The sequence below is a fragment of the Ursus maritimus genome, unplaced genomic scaffold, assembly GCF_017311325.1.
Source record: "Ursus maritimus isolate PB19 unplaced genomic scaffold, ASM1731132v1 scaffold_31, whole genome shotgun sequence".
NCBI lineage: Eukaryota > Metazoa > Chordata > Mammalia > Carnivora > Ursidae > Ursus > Ursus maritimus.
The window spans coordinates 27,524,742-27,551,911 of NW_024425675.1; the positions used below are offsets into that span (position 1 = coordinate 27,524,742).

Consider the following 27,170-nt stretch of genomic DNA (forward strand, 5'->3'; position numbering starts at 1 on the left):
TCCCCAAGCTCCCAGGGGAATCTAAGATGCTGTCAGGGTTGAGCACCACGGCACTTGGGTTTCATGACCACCCTGGGCTTAAAAAAACAAAAAAAGTCCCTTTCAAATGTCAACAGAAGATTTTCCACAAAAATGATTTTGTTCATTCTCCATGAGACATGGCTGTTGACCTCTGTCAGCCATCAGCTGACCTGGACCCCTGGGAGCAGATGAAGGAATGAGTCCCACAGGGGCTGGGACTCATCCTCATACGCTCGCAGAGGCCAGACGGCCCGTGGAGCCGCCCGCAGGCCCGCTTCCTCTTTCTCTTCCAGAACCCGCCCTCAGCAAGCAAAGCAAACCGGAGTCCAGGCCTTACTTGCGGACTTTCATGGCCTCCTCGTTGTCGGGGCGGAAGAAGCTGTAGGAGCTGTACTGCTTCACGGCCTCCCGGCGGTACTCCCCGACGTTGAACACTGCGGAGGCAAAAGCGACGACCCTCAGCGGCCCCCTGGGGAGGAAGGAGCCACACACACCCGGGAACTCTCCCCAAAAAAGGACGCCAAGCCAACACGCCAACGCCAACCTGAATGAGGTGGCGCTGAGACCCGGACACCAGGAATTGGCCCCCCACGTGCAGGACAGGGGGCCGAGAAGGCCGCCCAGCTTCCCCAGACCCAACTCTGCTCATGGCGGCCTGCTTTCCCAGCGCTTGTCTCCCACGGCCCTGGTGCCACCAGCTTCCCGAGACCGTGGGAAGAGGCGACCGGAGCACGATGTCTGCACTCGGCCCCCAGGAGAGCGCGGGAAGCTCAGATCGGCCATTCTCCCACTGACCCAGCAGCCCGCGCCCGGTGGAAGACACAGTACCTGCAGGGCACTCACTGTATGACACACGGCACTGGGCACTGTGGGGACAGCAGATGCCAAAACTCGTGCGGCCGGCCACACAACCTTCCCCGGGTCATTGCAAAGACCAGTCATAAAAAGGTAACTGATGGTAATGGAGCCCTTTATGACAGTCAGGAGAAGAATGTCACAACGAAGTGCTATTGGAACTTGAGGGGCACAGGTCCCCACAGACTATGTGGCCAAAGAAGGCTTTTTGAAGGAGGTGAGGGGCTGAGCTCGGAGGGCGGCAGGGCAGTGGGGATAACAGACCAGCAGGTGGGAAAACATCCCAACATAAAATCAGGGTAGGTATACAGCGTGGCCAGAAGGGGTCCCCCACAACCACGGGGGACAGGCCAGCCGCAGAGTGGCCCTGCAAGGCAAGTCCTGGCAGCCAATTTTCCCGGTTTCAGAGGCCGGCGGGCTCGACTGCAGCGATCAATGAGACTAGCCCGGCCCTGGCCCATGGCCTCACCTTTCGTGGGAACGCCGATCCAGTTGAGGTAGCGAGTCAGCTTCTTTGAGATGTAAGTCTTACCCCGGGCTGGGAGGCCCACCATGACGATCACGGTGGGGGAGTTGGTCAGCTTCGGCCCACAGGCTAGGGGAGAACAGAAAAAGGTGTCAGCGATGAAGCTATGCACGTTGGTGAACAGAAGCCTATGCCCCACAGGGAACTTTCGGGAATTCTGCAGAAATATCTATTTCATTCCCACCTCAAAGCCCCGGGGCATTTTACAGTCTAGTGGGGCTGAGATCCCCTGTTGGCCAGAGACCTCCCCCCGGCAGGCACATATCTCCATCTTGCTTTCAGGTCATGCATGGCAGGGGCTGTCCCAACCCCAAATACCACCGCAATCCCGGAGGGCCCTAAACCCAGCCAGGAGCCCCGTTACTAAGCCCAGAGCAGAAAGCACTTTGGGGGGGCATAAAGAAGGGACTCCCCAACACCAATGGGGGTGAGATTAACAGTAGGGGGGTGTTTCAATAAGACAAAAACACCAGGGAGAGAGGTTTTCACTGGGTTTTAAGAAAGGAACCCAAAGAACCCCATTCTGGACACTTAAGGTGCAGTATGTTTCCTTGGCTGGTGTCTTGCCCTTCAGACTCTAAGGTGACTCCAGCATCCTGGTGACAAGAGTGCCAGGGGCTGCCCACTAGGAGCAAGAGACCAGCCACCTCCCATTCCCAGCCCAGCAACACTGCCTGGTGCTCGCTGACTCCCACAGTCAACCTAGCTCTCCTGGTCAGCTACGTGGCACTGCTTCCCGGGCACCGGCCACACGGATGCGGGCAAAGCTACTGTGATCATACCACAGATCCAGGCAGATGTTTAGACGGGGGCTCTGTCTCTTTCTAAGCAAGCGAGTGCCAGATGGGGAAGGAGGGAGCGCCACCAGGCCACTGAGAGGCACAGGCTTGAAGGAGGGCACCTCCCCTAAGCTGGATGCCCCAACGGTCCCATGCTCAGCCTGTGACCAAACTGAGATCACATGTCCAAACACCCACCGTGTTATTCTAGGATCTGCCCCCTGGACCTGTGGGCTGGGGGCAAGGAGGACGGAAACAAAGCATAGAGGGGGTGGTTTCTTCTGTCATGTTTTAGACCATCAGTGACCTTCTCCATGCAGAGTGAGGAGGAAGAAAGGCCATCAGGAGGCCAGGAGACATTCAGGAGCCACGAAAGCCCTTGGCTGGGATTCCCCAGCTCCCAGGGGCTGGAGACAAACAAGTTTGTAAAAAACAGGCATTTCCCTGCCCAGCATAAGCACGCAGAGAGCAAAGGAGCGCCAATGGGCTTTCTTGAGTCAAGGGGCAAGAAGAGAAAAGTGATGGCCTTCCTGAAAACCAGCGGGGACACAAGACATACCCTACTGTTTGCACTAGGACAGCTGCAGGGGACTCAGGAGGAAAGTCTTCTCACTTATGCCTGAAATCAACATTTACTCTACTAATTCTTCCCTCAAGCCACTCTGGCTCTCCTCTGGTCGTATCTGATGTCTCCACCATGCCGCTGCTCCCAAGAGCATCTAAATATGCAGGGACCGACAGACACACACACATACGCTCTCTCTCTCTCCACCCCCCGCCCCCTCTCAGCTGTGCACATGCATGGAATACTTTTGATGGACTCATGCCCAGTAAGTGGAGACAGAGGTTGACCGATTTATCAAACAGGGGATTAGTTCTTCTATCAAATAATCATATGCAGAAATCTCTGGCAGTCAATGCTTTGGGAGGAAAAAAGCCATAGGGACATGGCAGAGTAAATATCTTAAGCCAAGAATTCAAGTTGAATCTCAAACCCAAATAAATCATCACTCTCTTATTTGGCAAAGCAGAAGCCATTCTCCCTACTCCTTTGGCTTCTCGCACAAGATTCAGCGGAGCGGCGAGATGGGCCGCAGCTGTCCCTGCACCCTGGCACTCCTGGGTCTCAGAGCAGGGAAACCTTTGGATTAAACTTGCGTCTTATTCTCCTTCACCCCTCCCCACTCTTTTTTTTAAACCCACAGGTGATCTCAAGTGCCTTCATGCTATCATCACCTGCCCCTGCCTCAGTTCCCCCAGACTCTCAGTTTCTTCTCTGCAGACCTTTTTAACCCAGGGAAGAAAAGCGCTTCCTTCCACTTCTCCTACCAGGTTCCCCGGCTCTCTGCTCTCTCCTCTTCTCCCCCAACAGCACAGGCACGACGGAAGACACGAGCGGAGTTTAACACAAAATTTTCCCAAAAGTTCTTAAGTGTTTCATTTCATCTTAAACAAAAGTTTAACATCTTAACTTCTTTTTGATCCCCCCAAAGTTTTTATACTCGGATGGATTCAGATGTCCACGTAAGCATGTTTAAGGAGATACACATATGTTCACTCTGTTCAAGGGCGAAAGAAGCAATTGTTTCAAGACCGCTGGGTTCACAGACTATAAACACCTTGACTGTGGTTGTGGGGGGAGGGGAACGGAGCTCAAGCTAAAAGCATCATCCAGGGTTAAGGCCGACCCTTGAGCAAGAGCTCACAGAAGCTCACCCTCAACTCCTGTCATTGCATTCATTCATTCACCCAACGGACACACGTGCCGGGTGCCCTATGAGCGCCCAGCATCATGTGGCCACAGTCCCTGCGCTGACAAGCACCTGGTCTGGGGTGGGGAGGAGACAAAGTACAAGCACACGAATGCACAGAGTCATTCTGGGGCGTGCTGAACGCTGCGAGGAAGCAGCACAGACGTCCGTGAGGAGCGCTGGCGCTGAGGCTGGGCGTGGCCCCGGGGGGGGGGAGCTGAACTGGGCAGCCGGAGTCAGCGTTCCCGAGGAGCACCTGCGCTAAGGGCTGGGTGGCCACAGCCAGCCGCACCATTGTATCAGCCCATAATGCACGCTGGCCAGTGGACACAGCAAAGCAAGTGATAACCGGGAGGCCAGCCCCGAGGGCAGTGAGCAGCAGCCAATGGGGCGACCTGAGTGGCCGTTCCTTAAATGGTCAGCTTGACAGGCCAGGGTAAACCCCTCACCCTGCACAGAGGCTGCATTCGAGGGCTCCAGTTCCGGCCCTACTCCCCAGATTCAATGACTCACCTCTCTGATAGCGTGTAACACACTGACACCAGCAGGCACTCCACAGCTGTCCTCACCCACCACACCGACACCCACAGCCCAGGCTCAGAAAAGAAAGTATTGAAGACACTTTGCTGTTGCTCGCATAGCTCCTTCCACCAAAGGCACTCCACCAAAATGCCAACTTCAAAAGATGCCAAGTCATTGGTGTTCTTGTCTGCAAGCAGGTAATCATGCTTCAGTGCAAAGTTCCGGGGAAACGAATGGAAAGGGTGTTTCAGACAGAGCGCAAGCTGCGGACGCGGACGGGGTCAATTCCCAGACCGTCCCAGCAGGAGTTTCCACTGCCATGTGTCTACAGGAAGGTTTGCAAGAGCAAGCCAAATGCTGCCCACAGAGACCTCTGTGAGCCCGCCACCTCCGAAGGGCTCGCTGGGAAGGTTTCACGGACTTGGCCTGGGGTAAGAGAAGGCAGGCCCAGAAAGCTCGTCTGCCCCACTGCTGGATACCAAATCATTCATTACTTCGCATGCACGTTGTAACTTATGCCTAACCTTTGTCCAACAAATGGCTCTCCTAATCTGACAGGGCCTCTGCCGGCAATAGTGAGGATCTGGGCATCTTAGTAAATCATCTGACAACCTTGGGAGGCGAGCACTAGGAGACTGGCTGCGAGAACAGAGCGCCGAGTCACATAAACAGTGGTCCAGGCAGGGCCCCAGCACTTCCTGGGAACTTGGCCAAGCTACTTGAGCTCTCCGCGTCTTAGTCTCCTTGCCCGTGAAATGGAGGGATGCTTCGTAAAGGTTCCTGGGAACTACCAGGCAGGAGGTGTAAAAAATGCTTCCCGCCGCAGCCTCCATCGGCAGGAGCCGTTATGGTTTCCATCGTGCTGGACACGAGGAAGCAAGACCCACAGGTGGAGACAGGTCCCACTGCACACGAAGTGAGGGACAGAACTGGGGCTCACCTAGGTCTTTCGCACCTGAAATCCTTCACCTGAAACTAAACTGGCAGTTCTCAACCAGCAGCTGAACCGAAAGCCCCACGTGTAGCACTTTCAACTTCGCTTGGGCTCACCACTATGGACTGTTTTCCCCCCAAATCTCCCCCAAATAACTCCAACATGCAGCCAGGGCTGAGAATCCCTGCTACAAACCGACAACCGTAGTGGCCACTCAAAGATAAGGTTGGGACGTCTCCTGAACATCCCCCCCCTTCTTTCTTCAAGTTGGAATGCCCCCCCACCCAAGTTCAAGCCCCTACTGAGATGAAGTCTATCAGGAGATGGGACGTAACCCAGGAGCTAGATTGTGGAGACGCAGGTTTTCAGTGGTTAAATGCCTCGCCCAAAAAAGTCGGGACTCCCACACAGAGGCTCTCAACTTTGAGTAATGGTGTACTAAACGCACAGCTGGCCCTTGCCGGCTGGTCATTTACTTCCTTGTCGATTGCTTCCTGGTCAGTAAGTCCTGTTACAGTTTGCAATTGAAGGAAACTGCACGCTTTGTAGAAGGATTGACCACAGAATGGGTGCAGCCAACAGGGCACCCGACTGATGTGCTTTAGACACAGAAATATTGTCAAACTAGCCCATCTGGAACTTTCTGTTGTTGTTTTACTGTTCTTCGTACACGAACAGTAATGTCCACCATGCCATCTTTTAATTAATAAAGCTCAGAGGAATCTGCTACAGACTCTCAATTAGGACACCACTTAGAAAGGTGGGAACAGGTTTAGAAAGGAGAAAATCCATCCAAGTTTCCAAATACCATTAAAGAAGGGGAGGAAGGTGATGGGGGAGGGAAGGGAACCAGGAAAGATGCCCCAGGAAGAAATACTCTTTTCCCCATTCTGCTGAGAGACAGATGTGACTATATAAACCCAGAAAGACACCACTATTTGAAATAAGGTCATGTAATAAATATACAGGCTGTAGATATTTTTATAAGGAAGAACGTGTCTGAGACTACACCCCAGAACCACATACAGGGATGCCAGGAGTGGGCGGGGACAAGAGATTTAATCCCTCGGCTTTAGCACCCCCCCCCACCCCAGGCACACACCAAGCTCTAATGGTTCTCACAGGGATTTTAGGCAATCTCTCATCTGCGTGTGAGACGTGCAGACTGATAGCGTCTAATGGATGGGTCTCTGAAGCCCGGAGCAAGGAGGCATAGCTGCACACTTGTGTCTCTCCGATGCACACGACTGAGCGAATGCCAGCCAATCTCAGCGCCCCCACACGGAACCTCACGCCTCCACCATGAACCTCGGGGAACTACTGAATGTGTGCACATGTGCGCACACTTACCTACAAACACACGTATGTACATACAGAGAACCAACCTGTATTTGTATGACCAATTACAGTTTACAAAGTGCTCCAGAAATACTGGTTTTATTCAAAAGTCAAAAAGGGTGGGGTTGCTTCTGTGTTCTGCCACGGCCACATCTCCCTCACGATTTAGGGCACTGCATCCCCCACTACCAATCGGGGACTACTGTGGTCAGCCCCAGCGTAGAAAGCTATTTAAGAGTGTATCCACAAGGGCTGGGAGCAAGAAACAGACCTGCAAAGCCCCTATCCTTGGCTACCTCGCAAAGAAACCAGTTCTTAAGGCTTCTGTGGCCCCGAGAACCCCAGGTCTGGCAGAGGGGATAAGCTGATGGAGGACTGGCCCCCAGTGTTGGGAGCACCTTGCCTGGTCCCCATCACCAGGATGACCTAGGAGCACCCCAGAGCCAGCTTTCCCTGCCTCCTATCTGAGGCGGGGGGGGGGAGGGGGGGGTTGGTGATTCAGACCTGGGCAAAGCCTGAGGTGGCAAGATGTCACCATGGCTTCAGTGACCATCCCCTGAGAAATGTGGCAGCAGGCACCCTGGCACTCAGGAGCCCTCACTGCCTAGAAGCCACTTTGAGGATTTGGACACAGGATCCCACGTTTATCTCTCAGGTAACCTGACCCCGCCTGAAGTAGAACACGCAGGGCTGGGCTGACCCTATCCACCCTCTACCTGGTAGACTCCTGGGTGGGTTACCTGGAGAGCAGGTGATGCCTTCAAACCACTGGGACCACCCTTTCAATAGGTGCCTCTCTCCGCAGCTTAGGGACAGAGCCCAAGGTAAAAGGTAAACCTTTCCAAAGCATTTATGGCCGATGACAGGGCAGGAAGGTGAACTGCCAACAAATTCCAAGCACGGTGGATTGTGTGTGTGTGTGTGTGTGTGTGTGTGTGTGTGTGTGTATGTGTGTACGCGCAGCGCGCACAAAATGCTTCCAACTATGCGGTCACTGACCCACGGACCCTCCCCAAACCCTGGAGCACAGGCCTGGTTCCAGGTGGCTCTCTTCTCGCCCCAGCACAGGAACGGGAGGTGCAAGCCGGGAGAGGGAGGGAAAGGAGAAAGAAAATATACTTAAGAAAAAAGGAGAGAGCGAGGAGATAGGGAAGTAGAGAGGGAGTAGATATAAACATAAAGAGAAGGGGAGATAAAAATTACGCAGAAGAAACAGGAGACAAATATAGAGAAGGGACAGAAGTATGGAAAGCAGGAGAAAGACACGACGGAAACAGAGGTGGAGAGGAGAGAGGGAGAAAGGCAGAGAGCAGGGGAGGTAGCGAAGGCAGAGAAAAGGTAGGGAAGGACCCGCCGAGTCCCTCGGCCAGACTCGGCCCGGCAGGCGCCCGGGAGAGCGGCTCCGGCTGGGGGACACGCGGGAGTCCCCGGCCCAGCGTCCCCGCAGCAAAGGCTTCCCGCCCGGTTCTGCGCGTCCCGCACCCGGCGCTCCGGAGCGGAGGCCGGGGCGCGCTCGGAGTTTCCGAGTGCCTCTGCGCTCCGGCCGCGAGCCGAGCGGAGCACCGTGGGGCGGCGGGCCGGGCCACAGCGCCCCCGACGCCGGCCGGGGGAGGCGCAGCGCCCTCGCCCCAGCCCGCGCCGTCCCCGCCCCGCGGCCGGAGCGACGGGACCCGCCCGCCCGCGGGGAGGAGCGGGAAGCGCCCGGCCCCGGCCCGCAGGGACCGCCGAGGAGGGCGGCGCCCGGCACGAGCGCACTGGAGGAGCGGAGCCGGCACTACAGCGCCCCGCCAGCGCCCGCCACACAATGGCCTGGCTCTCCACGCGGCGCGCCGCTCCCCTGCAGCCCGGCCCCCGCGCGAATCTGCACTCACATCTGGGCAGCGAGGGGCGGTGGTCGACCGGGATCCAGATCTTCTGCACTCGGCTCTGAGTCAGCTCCAAGGGCATCTTCACAGCCTAGACTCGGCGGCCCTCCGCCCCCCGCGAAGAATTCAGACTTGGGGAGGAGAGCAGCCTGTCGACCCCCGAAACAAAGGGGAAGGGGGGTGCGTGCGCGGGAGCGCGGCGCGGGAGCTCTCCCGTGCGCTGCTTTTTGGAAACGTGCTTTGTGCTAAATCACGAACGCTCGCCCGGGGCGTGAGGCTTCACGAGCCGGCAAGAGGGCAGGGAGCTAGGGCTGCACCCGCAGCTGCCGCAGGGCCGAGCTCGTCTACTCGAGAAACCACCGGGATGCTCGGAGCGCAGTGACAGCCGCGGTCCCCGTGTGCCAGCTCGAGTCCGACGCCCTCCCCTCCCGCTCGTCGCCTCTCCAGCTCTGCTAGGATGCTTCGCGCGGCGCTCGGGCTTTTAAGAGTCGGGACCGGCAGCTACGCAGACGTCAGCCTCGGGGCGGGGACGCATTCTTCGGGATCCAGCCCTCTTTCACGTGGGGGGGCGGGGGCGCAGGAGGCGGCCTGCTGGCGCCCCCTGCAGGTCGGCCGCAGCAGCGCGCCCTGCTCCTGCCATCCCTCTGATGACGCCCTAAACTCAGCTCTGGCTGAAAAGTCTCACTCTCTGAACTTCCTCCTACGTCCCCTAAAGATGACTGGCACAGCTTCCCAGAATAATCACCTCAGCGGTGCTGGGAAGAAAGAAGCGGAGCCGTCCAGTGTGGTGCGTGGACCCCCGCAGCTTAATCACCTTGGAGGCTGGTTAAAATGCATCCTACTGATTCGGCCTCTCTGGGAGTAAGACCCTAACAATCTATATTCTTAACACGCGATCCAGGTTAGGCACAGTCAAGTTGAAGACCCGGGCTTAGGGCTACAGGTTGAAGAGAGGTTGGGGGACTCGGGGGTGGGGACCTCTGCTACCTTAGAAAGAAGCCAGAAGGGGGATTACGAGAGCGCCTGTGTGGCATAGGTCTCTAGGTCACTCCTTACCAAAGCTGCTCCCTGATAATACCTGTGAGTCTCACCCACCACGACCCCTGCCCCTCGTGGGGAGGGGGCTTCCCTGGTCCTTCTTCCTCACCGCGCCCACTTTTCTAAAGCCCTTAGAAACCTTGACTTGTGAACATTGCTCCCCTAACACCCGGCCCTGAGACCTGGAACCTGGTCTTCCCCCTTCCCCCCACTCCTGGCCTCGCTGCTGAGAGGCCCAAAGGGCGGGGCACCAGAAGGGGACAGGAAAGCCCCGGAGGCCGGACCGAAATGGACCGAGTCACCTTGGTCTTTGCTGTCACTATTTACAATATTTTCAATATACCTTAATCTGAGTAGAAGAGTAAGTAAAACTAGAGCCTATTCCAACCTGCAATTCATTACCTGACTATAAGCCCCGGGAAAACTACTGGGAGGTGGCACCTTAATTAGGCAAACCCCTAAAATTCATGACATTTATCCGGCACAGCTCCCATCTCTTCCTCGCCATGGGGGGGGTATGTGTGTTTCCTGCCTCCACAGTCCTTGGAGTTTTTGCATCAGCTAGAGACGTGGGGCAGTCGTGTGGTCAGACCAGTGCCCACCCTGTGAAGATCCGGGGTGCTTCTGGCGGGGACTGCCGCCCGCAGAGTGGTCTTGCATGCATGTGACTTTAGCACGCCCGTGCATCAGCACAGAAGCGGTGCCGGGCCTTGCAGAAGTGCATACCTCACTCTGAGATTGCGCTGTGATTGGAAGGAAGAAGGCGGCGCCCCCTGAAATCCGCACTGCAATAGAACAGTCTGCGCAGAGCCTGCCACACGTCGCTCACGTCCCGCATGGCTCCGCTGGACCGCGCCCGCTCCCTGGCGGCAGGCACAGCTGCTCCCGCCCCGCCCCTCCTGGGCCTCCCTCCCGGGCCTCCCTCCCTTCCCTGCACCCCAGCCCGCCCAGGGGCCGGGAGTGCCGAGCGTCGCCCACCGCGCGGGTGTCCCCGACCCCCACTCTGGACACCCCCGCCCAGCCAGGGCCTCCCCCACTTCTCCGCACCCCAGAGGGCCCAGGGGCCGCGAGCGCCCCCACGTAGCCCGCAGCGCGGGTACCCCCGACCGAACCCCTACCCCCCGCGTCCCGACTGCGCGCCGGGCACCGCCCCCCTCCCCCCGCCGCGGCCCTCCCCGGAGTCCCTGCTCTCCTTCTGACAGCTTTGCTGACTGTCTGGTTTCGGCGCTCGGGCAGCTGTTCAGAAACCCGAGTGCATTGCATTGGACTTGTTTTTCTGCAGTGGGAGCAAATGCCAGGGATGACACCCTATAACGCCCCAGGGAGAGTCCCACTCCACTCTTGAAACAAGAGTGGGCTGATCCAAAGAGAAAAACAGACGCAAGCGAGCGCTGGAGCCCTCAGGAAAGTGGCTGGCTGGGGTTCGCTGGGGTCAGGGAGGGGGCCTGCTGTGCTCGTGAGAGTAGCTGCACCCCTCCATGCTTGTACACTTGCCTCTCCGGGAAGAATCGGTGTGGCTGCTACTTTCCCATCAGATTTTTTGCACACACAGACAGGTCACAGGGACAAGGTGGCACTCTTCCAACCTCTAAGCTTGCAAACAGCTGTGGGTTTCAGCTCAGGGAGAGTGGGGTCCTCGCTCGCAGAGGCACATCTTTAATGTCCTGACCTAGATAATGTGTCTGGCAGGGTCCAGTCCTGAGGGCACCAGGCACTTGAACTTCCTCTGGCCACTAGACCCCTTGCTTTCCCTGCCTGTGTGTCAACAATGCCTTGGGCTTGGGTGTCCATGGCTACAGAGCAAAGACACAATTCTTCCTCATCACCTCTTGCACCTGATAGGGGGACAGGCAAACAGAAGTTCACTTAACCCTCCTAGCTTCTGATGTCTAAGTGAAAACAATGTGGGACTAGGTGGGGTTCAAGGAGGAATTCACGCTTGAGAATAAAGCAAGGGGACAGCTAGAATGGGTGTGGCATTTGCAACCCTCCAGTGCATTAGGGTAGCGTCCTTATGAGGATAAAATTGCTTCACTGCAAAACCGTTTATAAACAACCCCCCTGCAACTGAATTCCAAGAATGTACTGTTCAGAATTTACTGATTTAGACATCCTCCTAACTCTTTCCCTAGTTCTCCTAATGGCTCCATCTTCTACCAACTCCTGTCATCATTCTGGTGATTAGACATGCAGTCCTTCAGAAAAGGCTGTGGAGGGTATAAACATCTCAGTAATATTTGACAGACAGGACAGCTCCAAGTAGGGGAGATTCCATGGTCGGGGCACAAATAAGGCTAGATGGAACCTTCCAGATGAGTCAGCCCTTTGTTTTAATTGAGGAAGGGGAAGTTTAGAGATGAGAGGGGTTAAGGAACTAGGTCAAAGGTCAAGACTGCCAGTTATTAACTCTTTTCCTGGACTTGACACAGGCATCTGCTAGTTCCTCAGGGACTCGTGATGGGCAGTTTAACCCCAGGGTGCTGAGTAGAGTCTGGTCAAGGGGAAGACCGCACTGTGCCTCAGACCTTCTCACCCAGAGCAGCTGAGCTGTTGGACACAAAAGAGCAGAGAAAGACCTTCTTGCACAATCCTGCCTGGTGCAGGTGCTTATAGAGAATTCTTTAGCAAGGTGGAGACCCAGAGAAAGATGGTGGAAATGGTTTTCTCCATGACACACTCTTCCCTCTGTTGGCCAACGTCATCTAACCCTTACACCTGCTCCCCTATGAGAAGAAACAACAGCAAAAAGCGAACCCCACTTCCAAGATCTTGTGCCAGCTAGCCAGATTGCAACCTTTAAACCATGCCATACCCACCTCCTCCCCAGCGAGAGAAGGAGAGAACAAGCCGCGGCAGGCTGGGAGGCATCAGAAGTGGTTAATTAGACACAAAGTGTCGTCATTTGCTCCTTTAACAATCCCATGTCTGAGACAGTGAAGTGAGACACCAAATAAAAGACTGAGATAAACCCTTACCTCACCATCCATCCAAACACAAGAGAGACGGTGATTTTTTTTTTTAATGTTTGTCCCTCGTATATGAGTGGCAACACACACACACACACGGATGCCCGCACGATGCCACCTCGCTGGGTTGAAAACCCAAGTCAAAACCTGCACAGGGAGGTTTACGGCAGCTCCGTTCATAATCACCAAAAAGTGGAAGCAGCGAAGATGTGCTCCGGGAGGTGAATGGATGAATAAACGGCAGTCCACCCAGACAACGGGACATCATTCAGCACTAAAAAGAAATGAGCCATCGAGCCATGAAAAGACATGGAGACCTCTGTGCGTATCATGAAGGGACAGAAGCCAGTCTGAAAAGGCGCCACACTGTAGGATTCCACGACAGGCTGGAAAAGGCGCAGCTACGGAGACAGTAAAATGATCGATGGTTTGCGACGGTTGGGGGGAAGAAAGAGTTAACAGGAGAAACACGGGGTCATGCAGGGCAGTGACACTACTCTGTCGGCTACTGTAATGGTGGATACACGTCATTACGCATTTCTCCAAACTCCTAGAATGCACAATGCCAGGAGTGAGCCCCGAGGTAAACTAGGAGATGATGACGTGTCAGCACAGGCTCACCCTTGGTCAAAACCCTCTGGTGAGGGATGGTGACGGTGCGGGAGGCTGTGCACGTGTGGGGCAGCGCGACACGCTCCTCTCAGCTTCGCTGCAAACCTAAGACTACTCCAAAAACTAAAGTCTATTTAAAAAAACGCTCGCTCTGTTTCTGCCAGTGTCATACGCTTGTCTCCAATCAAGTGGACTTACTGACGTGTCCCATTGTGAGGCTGGGACAACATTCCTCCGTGGCCACAATCGGGCTCTGGTTTAACAGACACAAAGTGCACAGCCCAAGTCCCACTGAATCCTACAGCAAGTTTCCACCTCCCTCCGCCCGGGCTATGTTTCTCCACTTTCTCCAGACCTTTCCTTTCCTTAGGGCATGCCCCTGAGCTTGGGGCCAGGCTCTTAAAACTGCCCGTTGGTGTTTCTTACCCAGCAGCAAGCCTGGCTACTGCTCTCAGAGTACCTTACACTCCTTGTCGACCTCCCCACTCAATACCAAGACGCGAATTATTTGTGTTTTAGAAGAATTATTTTGTCGCTTCAAAATATCTGTGCTTTTTAAAAACCAGATGTCCTACAGTCTAGTTCATACGATCATACCAATGTTAATTTCCTGGTTTTGATATTTGACAGTAAGGTGTCACCAACAGAGGAAGCTGGGTGAAGGGTCCACGGGACTCTATGAACTATTTTGTAACTTCTTGTGTTTCAAAATAATAAGTTTTAAGTTAAAATATTTAAAATCAGTGAGAGTTCAGTTTTCTCAAATTCTGCAAAAAACAAAGAAGACACAGATTGTGTGGATACAGGGACTGAGGGAGAAGGGGACCAGCAGAGACGTAGTCAAGAACGCTGTGCTGATTTGCATATGTTCCCAACTTCTTTGCTTCTTGCAAATGACACACATACACAGAGTTTGCATGAATCCTGTACCTGTGGAAAAACGGAATCAAAGCTCAAGCTGTGTTTTAATTTAGGGGGAAATGATTCTATTTCTGGGCTTTGCATAGATCTTTGGGAGAATACCAGTGGGTCTGTGGTTTGTCCCCCATGTGCATGCCTAAAACAAAATAAGGGAAGACAGTCATGCAGAGTTCAGCTGAGGGCTCCAGGAGGTCCTCGCTGATCCTGTCTTTCCCTGAGGGGAAAGGAGCATGAGGATGGGGGACTACTTGAGAAGCTCACTGCCCATTTTCTGGTGTCTAGCGTTTGTTAGGTACTCACAGCTGCGACTGTGCGTCAGCGGCCGCGAGGAGCAAACTGTGCTGAGATCTCAAGGATCCTGGGTCCCGCCAGGAAAGAGAAGAGGGTGGGCAAACAGCTGTCATCACGGTGTTGTGTGCCCAGCCTCATGCTGAGTATTACAAACAAAAAGCTCCCACGCCCAAGAGCTTGTAACTTAAGACCGGAGGGGGAAATGCCCATGTCTGAGAATAAAAACAGGGAACGAAGAGAGAGGTGGTAGGTAAATGCAGGCTGTGGGGAGGTCCGCTGGGGACAGTAAGAAACGTTTGCACAGAATGGGGGCAGATCCGTTGGCGATTTCATATTCATCTCATGGTTCTTCAGTTTTCCTCTGAGTCCGAGAGGACACATGGGAACAAAGTCAACACCTCTCGTTCCCTCCTACATCCAGCAAGTAGTCACCGAGAGCCACCGCACCAGGAGGGTAAGGCCGAGTAAGATGTGGTCCTTGCCAGAATTACGGATTCACTTTGGAATCTCACAGTGTCCCCCCAGTGCGCGCGCACACACACACTCACTCACTGACTCCTCCCTTTGTTCCTTACAGTAAACGAAACTGAGGCTCAGACATATTCAATTCCTTGCCTGTGATCGCATAGCTCATAAGCCAAGGAATAAAAAACACGATCTTCCACGAGCCTGGTAGTCTCTCATTCTCTCCCATTTCAATCAAGCGAGATAGGCAAGTTCCTTCCCAAAAACAACGCCAACGACAAAATCTTGAGTCCCAGTGGTTTTGACGACGGTCTCAAAATGACTTAGAATTTGGCTACAGTATGGAAATAAGATGAAGAATCATGTTCAGAAACTACTGTGAGGAGTCATACCTAAAAACTTTTCACATGACCCTACAATGGAAGGTACCGCTTAACATCTGAAAACAAAGCCAGCCCCGCAGAGATTCACACGCCTTTGTATTCCCCAGGCACACCTGGAGAGCCTCCACCTTACGACCGACATAGGAAAGGTGCATGGTCGCTACCCCAGGAGAGTAAAGACCGCAGTGTTTATAGCCGCCATGCCCACAGTAGCCAAAATATGGAAAGAGCTGAGATGCCCATCGACACATGATGGAAAAAGAAGATATGGCATATAGAGAACACAATGGACTATTATGCAACCATCAAAAAAGGAAATCTGGCCACTTGTCACGACAGGGGTGGAATTAGAGGGTATCATGCTAAGTGAAATAAGTCATCCAGAGAAAGACAATTATCATATGATTTCACTTATATGTGGAATTCAAGAAACAAAACAGAGGATCATAGGGGAAGGGAGGGGAAAAGTAAAATAAGAGGAAAACAGAGGGAGACAAACCACAGGAGACTCTTAAATCTAGGAAACAAACGGGGTTCCTGGAAGTTAGGTGGGTTGGGGGATGGGGTAACTGGGGGATGGGCATGAAGGAGGGCACGGGATGGAATGAGCACTGGGTGTTCTGTGCAACTGATGAATCCCTGAACTCCACCTCTGAAACTAACAATACACGATATGTCAATTAACTGAATTTAAATTAAAAAAAAGAAAGAATAGTTTTGTGAAAGGAAACTGCATCAGCATTAAAAAAGAAAAAAGAGGTAAAGGAGGCCTTGAGGCTTTTAGTGTATTTCCCAAAGGTCTTAGAATGTCCTAAGTTACTAGTTAAGGGAAAGAAGGAAAGAAGAAATACTCCTACATCTCCAACATTATTCAAATTATTAGATAAATCTCAAATTTCTATTGTCAATGATACATTTTTACAGAACGGCTGCTCACCCAGGTCAATACCCTGACATCACCATGAACTCTAAGGCAGTACCATCCCGTGGGAGCTGCAATCCTAGCTTAAGATTTTCCAGTAGTAAAAAGAAACAGGTGCAACTAGCATCAGTAATAGATTTTAGTTAACGTCATAAATCCAAAATATTGTCACCTCCACATGTTATAACACACTGCATTCTTTTGCATTCCATGTGTCAGCCATCTTCCATCTCCCTTCCAGACATCCGGATAAGAGCCATCCAAGGAGAGGAAACAGGAACAAGGCTCTGGAGTGGGATCCTGATTTGGGGTAGAGCCAGGGTGGGCGGCACAGGGAGGGCTGCAGAGTGAGGCAGGAGGAGCTTCCCCATCAAGCAGCACCTTACAGATCCATCAGGAAGGCTGGTTGCTCTTCTGAGAAAGCTAGGAAGCCTCTGGAGGGTGATAAGAATACTGAGCAATACAATGGATGACCTGCTAGAACGGGGAGGCCCTATTCATGGTTACGTTCATGCTCGCTGTTGTATCCATCCGGAGTGCCTGGAACGCAGGCGCCCCGACCGTAGGCTCTCATGGGTTGACCGAATGAAACCTTGTTTAAAGACTGGCCTCTGGTTGCTGTGTTAAGAACGGGTTATAACACGCAGGCAATGATCCTGGGACCCTGAAATAATCATGAGGTCCAGAATCTCTGGTCTGGATTTATAAGGAAGAGGGGGTGAATGAGAGCTCAAGAAACAGGCCCCTGCATGGAGATGCGTTTCAAACAACTTGGCTCTCAATTTCTCTTCTACGTTTCCCCCAAATAGTGTTTATCCTCTTGAAACGGAAACTTAAAAACAAGGGGGGGGGGCAGAAAAAGAGCTGGATGTTGGAACCCATAACTGAGCTATATGTGGCAGGAAGGGCCCCTCGTATCATGAAAAAAGTTATCATCTGCAGTAAGAATAAATTAATGGATAATTCATTGAGACATGTCAGGCTGCCTTAGCTCTTTAAGAATAGCCAATACAGGAACCCACTTTCTCCTGTCTCTGTTCCACCATGTACAGCAGCCTTCTAATTACCACTCACCTTCTCTCACGGAAAGAACTACCACTTACCGCCTCTTGCAGAATTACCATTTGTCTTCTCTCACAGAGAACTCACGGGGGAGCTGCCCTCAATGGTCTGTTCCACCCGCAGTTGGAAATGTCTCAAGTGGGCAATCTATATTCACATGCCATCCTCTTACCAGTATGGTTTGTGACTCAGTCTTCCAAAGCCTGACTCTCTCTGTTTACACTGCTAACATCCAACTCTAAAGAGAAAAACCTGAGGACCAGACCCACACGGAGCCAGCCACCCGAGAGGGCACAGCTGAGGGGCCAGCCAGGTTTCTCTCTGCCACCTCCATCTTGCTTCTTTTCATTGTCAGCATGGAGAGATGCCCAGAAACACTCGTGGCTTTGTTTCCTGCCAGAGTAGTTTCCCAATGACAATATTTTATAGACGCAGATATAAAACAAAGAGAGATTGAAGAAAACATCCAGGAGTGTGGTAAGACCCAGACCAACTGATGTAACATGTCTGGGTAGAGAGAAACCGTGGCTGACCCCAGATGTCTCCTGTCTAAGGGTCTTCTATGACCCTCATGACACTTTCTCCCCAGTCACAGGTGAAAAGGAAACAGGAGAAAACTCGCTTGCTAAGAAAAAGACTATGTGACTTGCAGAAGGTGAAAGATTTTCAGAGTGCTTCACTGGATGAACTGTACAAAGGTCTGTTCGAGGAGGGTAAGTTGGACAACCCCTGGCATTATCGTTCTTGATAGTTCAGGCTGTTTCTTCATCAGTAAGAAAACTATTACTCAGCCATCAGTCATCCATCATCGAGGATCAGAGATGCCAGAACAGTGCGTAACCAGCTGGACAGTGATTGAGCCTGTGAAAGATGCAAACAGCCCGACAGCCCTCCACCGTCCCATGGCAGGCTCCCAACAACACAGCTTGTCACCAGAGACCTGTGTGCCAGCCTGGGGGGGGGGGTGGCGCCTGCACCACCCTGCTATGGAAGGCTGGACGCTGAATGTGTACCCAGCCACTTACCACCAGTGGTGGGGACAATATGACACATGCCACCTGGCCCTCTTCTCCCATCCATCCCCCAGTGCCAGGAGGCTCTTTGAGTAAAGAGACGGTGGGCATAGCAGCATTATTCACAACAGTCAGAAGTCCAAGTGTCCATCCACAGACGGATGGATAAACAAAACGTGGTCCAACCACACAATGGAATACTCTTCAGCCATGAAAAGGGAGGAAATACTGAATCAACCTGAAACAGGGATGCATCCTGAAACATCACTGTGATGGACTGGAGCTGTGTTCTCCCAAAACCGCTACGTTGAACCCCAACCCCTAGCACCTCAGAATGTCACTATATTTGGACATAGTGTCTTTAAAGAAATCATTAAGTTAAATGAGGTTAGGGTGGGGCCCACTCCAACTGGATGAATTTCTCTGCAAGAAGAGGAAATTTGGACACACAGAGAGACTCCAGGTTTGTGTGCACACAGAAGAAAGACCATGTGGGGACACGTCCAGGCAGCAGTCATCTACAAGCCAAGGAGAGAGGCCTTAGGAAAAACCAAACCTCATCTTGGACCTCCAGCGTCCAGAACTGTGAGAAAATACGTTTCTGTTGTTTAAGCCCCGCCATGATAGCTTGTTACGGCGGCGAGAGCAGACTAATACGATTACGCTGAGTGAATGGAACCACACACAAGAAGTCATGTACTGTATGAGTCCGCCAACATAAAACCTCTAGGACTGGTAAATCCGTACAGACAGAAGGCAGAATTGTCACCCCTGGGGGCAGGGGTGAAGGGGGAGTGCCTGCTTCGTTGGGATGGGGCTTCCTTTTGGAGTGATGACAATATTTTGGAGGCAGACGGGATGGTTGCTCAACACTGTGAATGTGTAAATGCTATTCAATTGTGCACTTTAACATGGTTGGTTTTACAAGATGAAACCAGAGAGGGAGACAAACCCTTAGAGACTCTTAAATCATAGGAAAAAAACTGAGGGTTGCTGGAGGGGAGGGGGGTGGGGATGGGGTAACTGGGTGATGGGTATTAAGGAGGGCACCGGATGTGATGAGCACTGGGTGTTACATGCAACTGATGAATCACTGACCTCTACCTCTGAAACTAATACTACAGTATATGTTAATTAATTGAATTTAAATAAAATTAAAATAAATTAAAAAAATAAAATAGTTTGAGGTGATTTTTAACTCAATAAAAAGGGGGGAAAAACAATGACAGTAGATAAGAGACAGAAATCTACCTGAAAAATGAAGCTATGAAGCCTGTTAAAGTTACAACAGGGTAGTTAACTAGACCAAGGAGAAGAGGATGATGGGAAGAGTAGGGAAAAGCAAATCCAAGAGACTTGAGATCGTTGGAGAAGCCATGGTTGGCCCAGAGCTCCCCGCCGGAGGGGAGCGGGGCCGGCAGAGGGACGGAGTCTGGGGACTTCGAACAGATCACTTCAGGCCGAGCGGGCTTACCACGCACTGCTACACAGGCTTTGCACCGCTAAAAAGCAGGGACGATGCCCACCTATAACCGAGGGTTATGCATAGTGCAGAGCAGAAGACCTGGCCCGAGGTACACTCAACATCTGGTGGCCAAGAGCTCTGTGCAAACGCAGCCTTCAGCTTTCTACAGACCCTGCCTCTCTCTGAACCCTAAACCAGGTGCTGGCACCGGCGGAGGAAAACGGAGGGTCTCCCGGTTCCTCCTCCTTGTCCATTCCTTCCCATGCGGTGAAATCAACCACATATTCGGGAGGTTTCGTTACTTCCTGTATTAGTTAGGGCTCTGGAATGAAGGAAAGAGAGAGAGAGAGAGGGAGAGAGGAGGGAGCGATGGAGGGTGGATGGAAATTAAGGAACGGAAACGTTTCAAGTGGAGTCAGAAAGCCCAGAAGGGGGAGCTCGTGAGCACGCACCACCTGGGCCAACTCTATATTCCCGGCGAAGAGGTGGACTTTAAGATCCCCAGGGGACTAAGGAAGGTTTTTCTCCTTGTCCCGCAACAGCCCAGCCAATGAGAAGCCACTACACTTCAAACTCCCCGTTTCCTCCCACCGATTCGGCTTTGGTCAAAACCACCCCTTCCAACTCCCCTCTCTTCTCCATAAAAGAATGCTCCCCTCCCGTTCTCCAGGTTTGCCTGTGATTTACCACTGTGTGCATGTCCCAAATTGCAACTGCTCTGCTATTCCCAAATAAACTCATTTCGCTGGTAAACTGGTTTTTTTAAAAAAGATTTTATTTATTTATTTGAGAGAGAGAGAGAGAAAGAGAGCGAGCACATAAGCAGGGGGAGGGGCAGGGGGAGACAGAATCTCAGGCCGACTCCACACTGAGCACAGAGCCCATCATGGGGCTCAGTCTCACAATCCTGAGATCACGACCTGAGCCGAAACCAAGAGATGGTCACTTAACCAACTGAGCCACCTGGGCGCCCCTGGTTATTTTTCTTTTTAAGGTTGAAAGTATGTATGTATGAGAAGAGATGTTATAGTAATTGGCTCATGTGGTTCTGGAGGCCAAGAAGTCCCATGATACGCCCCCTGCAAGTTGGAGAACCAGGAAAACCAGTGTAATTCAGTCTGAGTCTGAAAGCCTAAGAACCAGGAGCACCGACGTCCAAAGACAGGAGGAGATGGAATGTCTTCACTTAGGTGGATGGAGCACATTCACTCCTCCCCCACCTTCTTGTTCCATGCAGGACCTCAGCAGATAGGACGATGCCCCACCACAGTGTAGACAGTCATCTGCTTTACTCCATCCCTCAAACCAAATGTAATCCCTTCCAGAAACATCATGGCCACGCCCAGAAATAATGTCTTACCAGCGATCTGAGCATCCCTTGGTCCAGTTGGGTTGACACATAAAATTAACCATCACGTGTCCCATGTTTCTTCACAGCAGAGCCCCAGTTTTTAGCTGCCCGGCTAAATGGTATGTTTCAGACCTGCAGGTTAGACGTGGCTGAATGGCTAAGCCAGGGCTAGCAAAGGAGTTTCAAGCTCCAAACTGCTCCACTCACCCTCACCTGGGCATCTTCTGTTGCTAGAACAGCCTTTAAATGAGGAGCAGCCCTGGGAGGTGTTCCCAGCAGCGAAGCAGCTCCCCTTGCTCCATCCAAACTTTGGATGTCCCTCAGGCCATTTTCCCCCTGAATCTAGAAACCTCTCTCTGACAGCCCTCCTGGAGGGCCTCAGCTCAAACTCATGGCTTCAGGCTGCTTGATCCCTCTTTAGACAGCGCTGCTGGCCAGACTTCTTACACTGAGCCAAACACCTCTTCCTGTAACTCTTCCCCGTGGGTTCTCATTCTGCTGCTGGGGACACAGCAAGCCTGTGCCCCATCCCAGCAAGAGGGGCTTGCCCTCCAACATGTGAGCAGCTGTCATGTTCCCATGAGAACATATGACCTTCAGGCTAAGAAGCTCACTCCTGGGCTTGAAAACAGGGTAAATATGGTCCTCACCCAGCACACACAGCAAAGCCGACTAAAAGCATGACTGTGTCTCGTGATGCTAAAAGCATCAGGTTCCAGGGAGAAGTTAATGGAATGATGTCATTAGACCTATGGTAAATACCGAAAGGAGCCAGGCACTCGAAATTACTATGACAAAAAGCAAGTCTCGGGAACCTATGGATGATCTCGTTTCGATTCTCAAACTACTGAGAACCAGATTTGTCTGCTCTGCAAAGCTGAGCCAGTGGGAGTGGGGGAGGGGGAGGAAGGGCCCCAGGCTGAGAGGGAGGAGCCTGGACCCTGCTGGTGACCAGCTACACTAGGCGCTTCTGGACCTCAGTCCCCTCATCGGCCGATGAGCTGTCTAGATGGTCTCTCAGCATCTCTTCCACTCTCCGATGAGTCTAATTGTTCTCGATGAAATAGAAATAGGAACTTGATAATAATTACCAGACTGTAAGCAGCTCGAAACGGGGACAGCTGTTCATCCTTGTGACACCAGAGCCTACAAAAGCGCTGGGCACATGGGAGATGTTCAGTGTGTGATGAAGAGTGGTTCTATTACAATGACCCCGGGGGCTCCCACCATGGACTGGAACCAGCCACCATAACTGCTGCAGGGACCGTGCTCATGAGATCAGATCAGAAATGGATGAAAACGCTCTCGGAAGGGCTGTGAAGTGCTCCACAAACATACGAAGATTAGAAGTTCTGAACTGTGCCAGCCCACCCCACGGTGGATGATTCCGCGGGCTGAGTGCACTTCCTCCGGCCCTGACCGTGATCTGGCCTCCATCCCTGGGCTTCCTCCGCACCCTGACGACACCCCCCGGTACAGACTCAAAATGAGGGGAAGAGCCCAAGTGAAGACAGCTGAGGTTACTGCCCCCAGACTCTGGTGAGAACAGAAACTGGCCGGCAGACCACCTGCTGCTGAGTATGCCAAGTGCACCACGGGGGCCCGCGACGGGGTGCCCACGGTGGAGAAAGTTGGGGACGGACGCTATGTTGCAAGCCCTGCTTGCGTGCTGTGGGCGTGCAATGCTGGGATTGCCACATCCGAACTGGCATCCTGGCCCTTCTCTGCTCCCCTGACACTTCTTCCTTCTCCCAGTGGAAAGAATTCTAAAAATAGAGCTAAATCAAGACAAAAAAAAAAAATTTTTTTTAAGTAGGCTCCACACCCAGCACGGAGCCCACAAGGCTTATCCAACTGGAATTTACATTGTGTGTGATATAAGTAGTGATATAATTTTATTTTCTTTTTTTTATTTGGATAACCAATTGAACCAGAATGTATTTTTTAATTTATTTAAATTCAATTTAATTGATATATACTGTATTATCAGTCTCAGAGGTAGAGTGCAGTGATTAGTCAGTTGTATACAACACCCAGTGCTCATCACATCACCTGCCCTCCTTCATGCCCATCACCCCGTTACCCCATCCCCCACCCCCCTCCCCTCCAGCAACCCTCAGTTCGTTTCCTAGGATTAAGAACCTCTTATGGCTTGTCTCCCTGTTTTCCTCCTATGTTTCCTTCCCTTCCCCTATGACCCTCTGCCTTGTTTCTTAAATTCCACATATGAGTGGAATCGTATGGTATTTGTCTTTCTCTGACTGACTTCTTTCACTTAGCATTATACCCACTAGTTCCATCCACGTCATTGCAAATGGCAAGATTTCATTTTTTGATGGCTAATGTTGAGTGTGTGTGTGTGTGTGTGTGTGTGTGTGTGTGTCACATCTTTATCCATTCATCTGTCCATGGACATCTCAGCTCTGCCCACAGTTTGGCTATTGTGGGCATTGCTGCTATAAACAATGGGGTGTAGGTGCCCCTTTCAGATCACTACATCTGTATCTTTGGGGTAAATACCCAGGGTGCAATTGCTAGGTTGTAGGGTAGCTCTATTTTCAACTTTTTGAGGAAGCTTCATACTGTTTTCCAGACTGGCTACACCAGCTTGCATTCCCACCAACAGTGTAAGAGGCTTCCCCTTTCTCCACATCCTTGCCAACATTTGTTGTTTCCTGATTTGTTAATTTTTGCCATTCTAGCTGGTGTGAGGTGGTATCTCATTGTGGTTTTGAATTGTATTTCCCTGATGCCACTGATATGGAGCATTTTTTCATGTGTCTGTTGGCCATTTGTATGTCTTCTTTGGAGAAATGTCTGTTCATGTCTTCTGCCCATTTCTTGACTGGATTTTTTGTATTTTGGGTGTTGAGTTTGATAAGGTCTTTATAGATTTTGGATACTAGCCCTTAATCTGATAAGACATTTGCAAATATCATCTCCCATTCCACAGGTTGACTTTTAATTTTGTTGACTATTTCCCTTGCTGTGCAGAAGCTTTTTATCTTGATGAAGTCCCAATAGTTTATTTTTGCTTTTGTTTCCCTTGCCTCAAGAGACGTATCTAGGAAGAAGTTGCTGTGGCCGAGGTCACAGAGGTTGCTGCCTGTGTTCTCCTCTAGGATTTTGATGGATTCCTGTCTCACATTTAGGTCTTTCATCCATTTTGAGTTTATCTTTGTGCATGGCATAAGAAAGTAGGACCAGTTCTTTAGTTAAACAATAAATGACATCCCTCTGGTTTAAGCTACTGTTGGTCAAGTATTCTGTTAGTTACAGCCAAAAGCGTTCCTAACTGGTTAATATATCATGAATATGATCAAAATTTTACTAATACAAACTTCATATTAAAATGTTAATAATGTAATCGAGAGTAATTCTACTTAAAATCATTTCTCTATTATATACCATGAAAAACAACACCAAAAACTTTTGATTTTGGCCACTTTGCCTCCCTGAAAGCAAGGTAAGCCACCAGTAGCCTCACTGAAGCCACCCCAGAAAATTCGGTGAGGGCCCCTGCTCTTGCAGGAGAGTCAACAAAATGACATCACCGTGAACAGATGAGGTCTGACCCCTCAGAGAGTCACTCGGCTGGGCCTTCAGACTGAGTACTGGTCCAGCCACAGCAGAGGGTAGACAAATGAGATCAGAAGGGACAACTTGGAGGCCCTGGTCTTCCTCCAATGTCCTCCTCACCCCATCAATGGACAGTTCTTATGTCTGTTCTCTCCACCCCTAGTAAACTTGCTCTCAGAAAATAATTTGCCCCCCATTCCAGTTAGATCCTATGATTGCTAAATGGCCTAGAGCACACCCCCTCCCATGATGCTGGACTTTTAACTTTTCTCCAGGCCTTCAGCAGAAGGAGGAAACTGAAGGAACAGCATGAGAGGCACCCACCACCAAAGCCCTGCACGAGGGGGGCAGTGGGCACTGGCCACGGCGGGGGGGGAGGGCTTGGGAATGGTCTCTCCTGGCTTATGTCTGCTTCAAGGTGCTGGTCTCTTCTGCAGGGATCACAGTCTGCCTTCTGAAGGGGGTTCTCCCTTCGCTCTGGTCTTTAGGAAACCGGGCGGAGTCACTCAGTGTCTTCCTGGCTCAGGGATGTCCCAGATCACTGTCCCAAGAGTTGGAAAGACACCCCAAAGAAGGCAGCATGAGGCTGGACTGGCAGAGACGTGCCGGGAAAGCCGCCCTCACCTCAGTGAGGAAGAACTCTCAGCGGATGGAGAGCCAGAGCGCTGTCTACAAGGGTGTCCTCCGGTGTGTGTACGTCAGGTTGGAGGCACCACCGTAGAGGAGAAGGACCCTATCCGATGACACACTGCTAAGAGGAGTCATCAGAAACTCATCAGCAGGGAATAAGAAACTAGGAAATAAAAGCCGGCACACGGAGGGCACAGGACAGAGATGGTGGTGTTGTCGACGTGACCGAATTCTTTGAAAACTCTACTGCGGCATATGTAAGGGGTACTGCTAAGAGCAAAACCTGGTGACAAGGAAATTACACATAAAAGTAATGCTAGTGGAATCTCAATTTTCTAAAATTTATCAGGTGTTTCTACACATCAAAAATGATACATCCAGGTGGTTGAATTAGAGGCAATTTTCATTCTTGTTTTGTGTGTGTGCATTTTATAGTAACTATAATATGGTAATATTATAGTAACTACTTTATAATCCTAATAGCAATCATTATTAAAACAGCTACCATCTACTGAGCACTGATTCTGGGCCAGACCCTGTGTTCAGATTTTGCAAATATTTTCCCAACAACTCGTTGGTAAGTAAGTGTCAGTGTTTTTCGGAGGAGGAAATGCAGACTGAGAGGTAAAACTCCTAAACCAGGTCACATAACAGGGATTCCAATGCAGATGAGCTCTGTGCTCTACTGCCCTCCAGAAATGCAAACTTTTTTTAGGAATGTATATATAATCTGGTGAGAAGGGGCAAGGAAAGAGGACCGTCTGCCAGGAAGCCTCAGGCAGGAGGGGCCACTGAGATTCCCAATGTCATTCCAGAGGAGGGGGGAGCACACCCCCTCAACTAACCAAATAGCAGTTAACAAGTATAAATGAGGGTATCTTCTTCTGATCCCTTTTTTTTTTTTTTTTTTTGGTGAGGGGACAGTGGTGTGAGAGAACTCAGGAGCCCCACATTGGAAACTGGGGTAAAGGCATTAAAAGGAGAAATTCCTGGGTCAGCCAGGGTTGGCCAGGAGCAGCCAGGGTCAGCCAGGGACAGAGCAAGGCTGTGCCTAGCCACAGGTAATTTTGACACGGCTGTCACGTGTTAACTGGGTTGACATATAGTACTGAAAGGAGCTTTCTTCTACAAGGTCCCATCCCTGAGAGATCCCTGTGTGTCACGTCTGAGATGCCGCATGCCGTCATTAGAGGAACACTAGGATCAGCTCAGCCCTTTCTATTTGAAACAGAAAACTGACCTGCTTGGTCCCGTATCATGTCGTGACCTCTGGGACCCTCAAGACATTGTACAATTTGGATGGCTCCGCTTAAAATGACGAGTGTCACAAGCAGGAGATGATAATCGGTTATTCATGGTTCGAAATTAGGTATCACGCATGTATCACGCACTAAAGAGGGGCCAGAGGCTCCCCAGAGATGGAGCCCAGGGCAGGACACGTCGGCTCTGGAAGCTACAGCACCCGTGTGAAGTGGAAGAGCTTAGCTACCTGCAGAAACAGCCCATCCCGGGATGGCTTTTAAGTGAATTACGCAGTAAACCAGACGCTGTTTCTATAATCCTCCCAAAGCAATGAGGGGGTCAAAGAGGCTGTACAGAAGGAGCTGGAAGGCCTTGTGGGCAGATAGGAGATGTGACACACCTTCACCAGGAAGCCCTCTGGGGCCCAGTCTGGTCACCTAAGTATTTCTTCCACTGGAGTCCACGTGTAAAGCCAGAACTTGGCCTCCTGGCTATTTAAATCAGGTTTTTTATGTCTTGGGTTTCAATAAATTGAGATGCCAGGCTGATATGCTGGATAATGGGGGGGGGGGTTGCAGCAGAGAGTGAACACACCACACTGATGAGTCTGAACCACATTATCAGTCGCTGGTTTCCAAC

The 27,170-nt window shown here is 51.5% G+C and overlaps 1 protein-coding gene across 7 annotated transcripts in view; it reads right to left on the reverse strand.

The window, feature by feature from the left end:
• The window catches only part of PFKFB3 (6-phosphofructo-2-kinase/fructose-2,6-biphosphatase 3), a 219,832-nt gene that overhangs the window by 162,245 nt on the left and 30,417 nt on the right, over positions 1-27,170 (reverse strand). The window contains exons 1-3 of one of the 7 annotated variants that reach the window (XM_040645449.1): positions 8,598-9,865; positions 1,346-1,471; positions 359-455 (exon numbers count right to left, since the gene is read on the reverse strand). In XM_040645449.1, coding sequence (XP_040501383.1) covers positions 359-455; positions 1,346-1,471; positions 8,598-8,673 — 299 coding nt within the window. In that variant the 5' untranslated portion in view covers positions 8,674-9,865. Of the gene's footprint in view, positions 1-358; positions 456-1,345; positions 1,472-8,597; positions 9,869-27,170 lie in introns of those variants that run through there. The other 6 variants (XM_040645448.1, XM_040645451.1, XM_040645453.1 and 3 more) reach the window with 6 other exon arrangements.